At 51.0% G+C, this 7794-nt stretch overlaps 1 protein-coding gene across 1 annotated transcript; it reads left to right on the forward strand.

The window, feature by feature from the left end:
* Positions 1-35: 35 nt before the first annotated feature.
* Positions 36-7494, forward strand: N7533_007915 (uncharacterized protein; the record flags this gene model as incomplete). The annotated part of the gene is made up of 5 exons (XM_057104565.1): positions 36-290; positions 347-2405; positions 2479-3181; positions 3231-7275; positions 7348-7494. 5 exons carry the CDS (start codon positions 36-38, stop codon positions 7492-7494), a joined length of 7209 nt encoding a protein of 2402 aa, XP_056959522.1.
* Positions 7495-7794: the final 300 nt, after the last annotated feature.

Here is a 7794-nt window from a genome sequence, read left to right on the forward strand (position 1 = left end):
TCTTTCCGGTCGTAATTTATCGGCTTGTGCTCAAGATGCTGTGTTCCCTTGTTTGGTTACGGTGCCTTCGCCGACTCATATTGGGGGGGTCTAATCGTGGGCTGTTGGAACGCACGCTGAAGAGAAATGCAAGTCTTGTTAAGCATCAGTTTACGCCGCTCGCGCAGATCCAGAGGTGGCTTGGTAGTGATGAGCCGCTTTTTGATACTCTTTTTGTTTATCAGAAGTTTGCTTCGGGGCCGGTGGATGTGCGGAAGTGGGAGGTTGTTGACGAGGAGACGAGAATTGATGTATGTTTTGTTTATGGGGGCTTTTCTTTTCAAAAGTCACAGCTAACATCTCACAGTACCCCTTGTCAATTGAACTGGTTCCTCATCAGACAGATCTTGAAATCCGAATCAGCTACCGAAGTGACATCGTTCCAGACAAGCAAGCTAAGATCCTTCTCGACCAATACGATAACCTTCTGCAGCAAACCATTTTCTCTCCTGAGTCTGATTCGGATGATCATTCTGCTCTGGGAAATACTTTACTTTCTATTACGCCAGCCAAGGAGCAATCGCTGCCCACATCAGTCTCTCTTCTGCATCAATTTGTTGAACAGAACGCACAACGAATCCCAGACAAGACTGCCCTCGAGTTTGCATTTGGTTCGAGCATTGACGACCTGCAAAAGAAGGTCTGGTCCTATCGCGAATTCAACGAGGATGGTAATCGAGTCGCACATTTCCTGCAAGAGAAGGGCGTCGTGCCGGGTGGTATGGTGGCCATTTGTTTTGATAAATGCCCCGAAGCCTCTATAGCAATTCTGGGAATTCTCAAGGCTGGGTGCGCATATGTTGCCATTGATCCTACTGCTCCCATCTCTCGAAAGCAATTTATCTTGGGAGATTCCGACTCCAAGCTCCTCCTCTGCAATATCGCCAGGGAGGCTGATCTCACAGGGATTGAGGGAATTGATATCAAGGCACTTGACCAGCCTGGAATCTTCAAGGATTATTCGTCAGAGCAGCCTTCTCTCTCCCGCGAGATTCATCCCGATGATACTTCCTACTGCTTGTATACATCTGGTACGACCGGAACGCCAAAGGGCTGTGAACTCACCCATGACAATGCCGTACAAGCGATGCTGGCCTTCCAAAGACTCTTTTCCCCGCACTGGGATGAAGACTCGCGCTGGCTGCAATTTGCATCATTCCACTTTGACGTCAGCGTCCTCGAGCAGTACTGGAGTTGGAGCGTTGGTATTTGCGTGACTTCCTGCCCCCGCGATCTCCTATTTGAGGATTTGCCCGGCATGATTCAAAAGCTCCAGATTACCCATATCGACTTAACTCCCAGCTTGGCTCGCCTGGTCCACCCTACTGAAGTTCCCTCGCTATGTCGCGGTGTATTCATCACCGGCGGTGAAGCGCTAAAGCAAGAGATTCTCGACGCATGGGGCGAGCACGGAGTCATCTACAACGGATACGGACCTACAGAAGTTACGATTGGATGCACGATGCTCCCGCGAATGCGCGCCAACGACAAGCCCTCCAACATCGGACCTCAATTCGACAATGTTGGATCCTACGTTTTCCGACCCGGTACTTCGACCCCCGTTCTCCGCGGTGGTCTTGGTGAACTGTGCGTGTCCGGGCCTCTTGTCGGCAAGGGGTATTTGAATCGGGACGAACTTACCATTGAGCGATTCCAGACGCTGCCCTGGGGCGATCGCATTTACCGGACTGGCGATTTGGTGCGCATTCTGCATGATGGCAGTTTCCAGTTCCTCGGTCGTATCGATGACCAGGTCAAGCTTCGCGGGCAGAGACTTGAGATTGGAGAAATCAATGAAGTCATCAAGCAGTCTACATCTACTTTGAATGAAGTAGCCACTTTGGTGCTTAAGCACCCGAACCAAGCGAAAGATCAACTGGTTTCATTCGTCACTAGGGTTGTCGTTCCCGCTGGCACGGATAAAAAATCACGCAGCGTGGAGGTTCTGTCGCTTTCTTCTGCTCAAGATCGGGAATTCTTGTCCGTCATTAAGACTGCTTGTCACACGCGGCTTCCGGGGTATATGGTGCCCACGCACATTATTCCCATGTCTCGATTCCCTCTGTCGGCGAATAACAAGGCCGACATGAAGGTTTTGAAGGGGATTTATCAGGAACTTTCTCTGGACGATATTCAAGGGTTGAATTCTATGACTGTTGACCGGGGCACGAAGAGTTTGCATGAGGATACGATTATTTCGATTTTGGCGCAGTTCATTGGGTCCACTGATCCCGGGTCGACTACTAGTATTTCGTCTTGGTCGAGTATCTACGAGTTAGGTCTTGACTCTATTTCTGTTTTGTCGTTTGCTAGGAGCTTGCGAGAGGCGGGTTTTCCTCAAGCACAGCCGTCGCTGATTATGAAACGTAAGTTGAGTTTGAACTTGAAGTTTCTTTATGTTTGGTTCTGGTGGATATATATCTCTAACCTCCCTCTCAGATCCCACTGTTTCCGGATTAGCGACAGCCCTGGAAGAATCGAAGGCTCCATCTACGTCATTTGACAGTCTTCATAGACATGCAAAGCAAGCCATGGAGGCCTTTGCTCACAAAAATTCTCACTCTGTCATTGAAAGCATCGGCGTGTCGGATGGGGATGTCGAGCAAATTGCCCCTTGCACCCCGCTCCAGGAAGGTATTATATACCATTTCCTGTCGAGCCCCACACCCCTCTACTGCTCTTCATTTACTTTCGAACTCAACGCGTCTGTGGACCTTGAAAAACTCCAGGCTGCCTGGAAACAAGCACAAAGTGAAGTCCAAGTACTACGAACCCGGTTCTCACCATCACCCGACGGCTATGCCCAGATTGTGCTGAAAGAGGACGTACTCCCTTGGTTCCACAGGGAGGTGGACTCTGATAAGGGTATTGAAAATGCTCGGAAACAAGGGCTACAGCGATGGATTGCCGGACTTGACAGTCTCAGCACACAGCTGTGGGAAGTTGGAGTGATCACAGCCCCTGGAAGTCGTCTTTTGTGTCTCAACATATTCCATGCTCTCTATGACGGAAACAGTCTCAGGTTACTTCTCGAACTTGTTTCGCGGATATACCTAGACGAAGACAACGGTTCCGAAAAACCGCCCAACTTCCTCGATGTGCTTCACTTGGGCCCTCTTTGCAAGGACCCTGCTGAAGAAAAGTTCTGGAAAGACCATCTTGCAGACTATTCGCACAAATTCTTGCCTGAGACCGAACGGTACCGAGGTCGGCGTGGAGTCCACTGTACAGATAATTCGAATCGATGGAATCGAGTCTCTGGATCATCTCCGAAAATCGCTCAACGTTACCGAGCAAGCGATTCTTCACGCCTGCTGGCTTCTGACGCTCTACGACCATTACTCATTCGTGCCATCATTAGGTATCATCGCTTCTGGTCGAACGATCGACGTGCCAGGAGTCACCGATATCATTGGTCCCCTGTTCAACACCATCCCAAGCAATGTACAGCTTCGTGGCTCGAAATCATGGTCAGAAGTCGCGCAGCGATGCCATGAGTACCACGCTTCGACAATTCCCTTCCAATACACTGCTTTGCGGGACATAGTTAAATGGCTTGGACAGAATCCTGATGAGCCACTTTTCGAATCACTTTTCGTGTTCCAGAGAGACAATGCCGAGGGCGAGTCCTCAACCAGCAAGCTCTGGAACGCACAAGATGGAGAGGCCCAGCATGAATACCCCTTGGCATTTGAAATTGCGCGCAATGGCAATCAATCACTCACCGCTACGCTTGCTGCCAAGGGTGAAATTTTGTCACCAGAGGCAGCGAAGGATGTTCTTTTACATTTCCAGAATGTCTTGTCTGAATTTGCTCAGCATCCAGATAAAGAACTGCTTTACGTCAATGGTATCGCGGGAGAAAAACCGGCACTGACAAACGGCCACAATGCCAATTCCCAAGAGCCGACTGCAAAATCCGAAGACTCATCATTCAGCTGGACTTCTCAGGCCTCCACAATCCGCGATGTTATCGCAAACCTAGCCGGGGTAGAAGTGCAGTCCATCAATCCAGGGACATCGATCTTCGAAGTTGGACTCGACAGTATCGATGCAATCAAATTATCCTCCCGACTAAGCAAACATGGAATCAGACTCCCAGTCAGTTCTATAATGCGACACCGCAATGTCAAGGCCATGTCGGCGCAGCTCTCTATGGAAGATATCCCCGAGCAGAACGGATCATACCCGAGACTCACCCATATGACCAAGGCACTAACCGAGTTCCTTGAAAGGGAAAATCTCGTCCCTCAGGGCGTCAGTCAAATTCTACCTGCTACGCCAATCCAAGAAGCCATGATAGCAGAAATGACTGCCTCGGAATTCCAGCACTACTATAACCACGAAATCCTGCAGCTGGAGCCGAACGTGGACCTGACGAGACTTCGAGAAGCCTGGAGAACAGTCTTCAAGTCCCACCCTATTCTCCGTACGTCTTTCATTGAGATCTGGGATCCGAAAATACCCGCTTCATATGCGCAGATCGTGCATGGAGAGGATACATTTGATTTCCGAATCGTGGATTTGGACGGAAAGCCCGTTGAGTCAATCATTGAGACTCAGCGCATAAGAGCCATGACCCAGCTGTCAAATTCTCCGCTGCTCAGTCTGACCGCGGCTATAGAGGGAGATGAAACTTATCTCGTCTTGTCGATTTCTCACGCTCTCTATGACGGGTGGTCAATCAATTTGCTCCACGAGGACGTTGCCCGATCCTATAATGGCGAAGACTGCATGCGACCACGTCCCGACGCTATTCTGGAGCAAATACTTGAATCATCAGGGGAGCGATCACTCAGTTTCTGGAGAGCAACGTTGGCAAACTGCACGCCGGTGTCTTTCCCGGCTGGGAAGAATTCAAAGAAGGATTCAAGCGTCGTTCATCGTGCAGAGCAGTCCTTATCCGTCTCATTTGACAAGGCCGAGACCTTTTGCCGACGCCATGGTATTACTATGCAGGCACTACTCGTCAGCTGTTGGTCCCTTGTTCTGGCTACACGTGTCAAGAGACTGGACGTTATCTTTGGCCTCGTCCTTTCTGGTCGGAATGTGGCTGATTCCGAAAATGTGATGTTCCCGACGATGAACACGGTTGCGATGCGTGTCATTTTGCACGGCTCGCGGTTGGATCTCGTGAAGTATGTCCAGGAGACTCTATTGGAGATGTCGGAGCATCAGCATTTCCCGCTTCGACGGGCGAGACCGGATGCGCGGGTGCAGAATCTTTTCGATACGTTGTTCATTTATCAGAAGAGACCTGATGAGGAGGAGAAGAAGAAGTCAGGGGAAGGAGAGGCTTTGTATAGGTCTACCGGGGGTGCGTCTGATGTGGAATACCCTGTTTGTGTGGAGGTTGAGGGTGTTGGGAAGGAGCTTGTTGGCCGGGTGGCCTGCAGGGGAAGTGTCTTGGGTGAAGAGGATACACTTGTGTTATTGGAGCACATGTCCCATGTGCTGTCATCGATTATCAACGAACAGTCGAAACAGACTGTTGAATTTAGCAGTAATGCCATGGATATCTGTGGTCACTCTGTTGTTCAGGATGTGGATGTCTCGAAGCCAGGCATCCAGAACGGAGTCTTGGCCCAGACAAATGGCCACAGCCACACGGAGTGGTCACCCATTGAGTCCACCATCCGCAACGTTCTCTCGATCGTGTCCGGCGTACCCGAAGACGCGATCCAAAAGACGGACAATATTTTCCAGCTCGGATTGGACAGTATCAGCGCTATCAAGGTGGCTGCGCTCCTCAAGAAGCAATCTGTCAGACTCGCTGTTAGCGATATGATCAGGGAGGGCACAGTCGAGAAAATGGCACACGCAGCGACAGCGAATAATGATAATGGTCAGACAGAACCCACCGACAAACAAATCTCAAACGCCTTGGCCGAGTCATTGAGCGGAATTGACCTCGCTGCGTTAGTCAAGCCTTACGACATAGATCCCGGACGAATCCAGAATGCTTTTCCAGCGACTGCTGGCCAATCCTACTTCCTGTCAATGCACAGTTTGAATCCTGAGGTCTTCTATCCGGCATTCTGCTACCTTTCCTCGTCACAATTGAGCCAGGAGATTCTAGAAAACGCATGGAGTCATCTCACAGCGCAAATACCCATTCTTCGCACGACTTTCATTCCGACCAGCGCCAGCAACCCAGGATGCCCGCCTTATGTCCAGGTCATTCTCGAATCCAAATCAGCGCAGAACCCGGTCATCTGGCATGAAAATTTCAATGCCTTACAACCGTTAGCGCTCATCAAACAAGAACGGCACTTCGGTTCAGTTCCGGTTGCCTTGCACGCCTGTCAAACGCCAAATAGAACAGCTCTGATGCTACACATCCATCACGCACTCTACGACGCCGTCAGCCTACCAGCCACGGTAGACAAACTATCCCAGCTCTGCCAATCATCCCCGCTTACCTCCGAGCCAAATTTCGATTTCGACGGCGATCTCTCGCATCTCGTGGCACTGCAGCAAATCCACTCGCCCGTTGAAAACCGCCGGCGCTTTTGGCAGCGCTACCTGGGCCGAATCTCAGTTCGTCATGCAGACAATGCAGAACAAAAACTACCATTGGTCAAGGATAAGGCCAAGGCCAAGGGTTTCGGACCGATCCAGCAGTTCTATCGACCCGGTCTGGTTCCAAATATGGCTCGTGTCGAACTAGCCGCCAGAAGACAGGGCCTTGGTGTCCAATCGATCTTTTTAGCGCTCTATTCTCGCGTGCATGCCCGGGTTTTTGCTCAAGATGCAGGGGAAAACAGTCCGCTTGTGGTGGGATTGTACCTTGCGAATCGGTCGCACATCGAGGGGTTGTCTGGGTTTACGGCGCCAACACTGAACATCGTGCCTCTGCTTCTAGACACAGATGGAAAAGATTCACTATTTGCCGCCGCGAGGAAAATCCAGGACGATATTAATGAGATCAGTCGAGAACATGTCTGTGTTTCTCTTGCCGAGATTGCGGAGTGGACCGGGGTGCGCGTCGACGTCTGTGTTAACTTCCTGCGGCTCCCGGAGATAAAGGAGGAGGGGCAGACCGTCAGCGTCAATGGACACGGGGTCGGTGTACAGTTCAAGTTGATACAGCGCGAAGACCTGGGAATAGAACACGCCCAGACCAACGGGGCCCAGAAGCCTACGACCAACGGTACCACCGCGTCAGGACTCGGATCAGGCTCGATTCCGAACCAAGCGTTTTCCCCGGAGGCGGCTATCGAAGACATCTTCATGGTAAGTGACCTATCCCGGCCATCCACATAGATCCATCGAAACGAAACGGGCACTAATGCATCTACATTACAGCCTACGATCGACGTAGAAGCAGCCATCCGTGACGGGAAATTGGACTTTGGGCTTTTCGCCCCGAGGACGCGCTTGGATGGGGTTGATGCGGGGGGGGTGATTGAGGGGGATGAGGAAGGAGATGGGATTCTTGACAGAGACGGATGAGGTCTCCTGAGAACTCCTGGAGGAGGAGGGCTCAGGGGTGAAGTGAAGGGTCAGCATGCCACGGAGTAATTCCCATCTCATCTGATCAGGGGAGCAAGGATGGGATGGGATAGGATGAGCCGGAGCCGGTCTCGGTCTCCTCCTTCGTTCTTTGGCTCCTTAAGGGGAGGAGTACGGAGTAGAGTAGAATACTTCCTATCCTATGGAGTTCTCCGTGCCTGTGCTCTCACCGAAACCACTCAGAAACGGCTGTTATTGGCGTTATTTTGTGTTACGATAGTTACTAGTTCGCAGTGATAA

Source organism: Penicillium manginii (genome assembly GCF_028828005.1).
Source record: "Penicillium manginii strain IBT 31320 chromosome Unknown utg000005l:1.0-5665137.0:1.0-5668048.0, whole genome shotgun sequence".
NCBI classification, from domain to species: domain Eukaryota; kingdom Fungi; phylum Ascomycota; class Eurotiomycetes; order Eurotiales; family Aspergillaceae; genus Penicillium; species Penicillium manginii.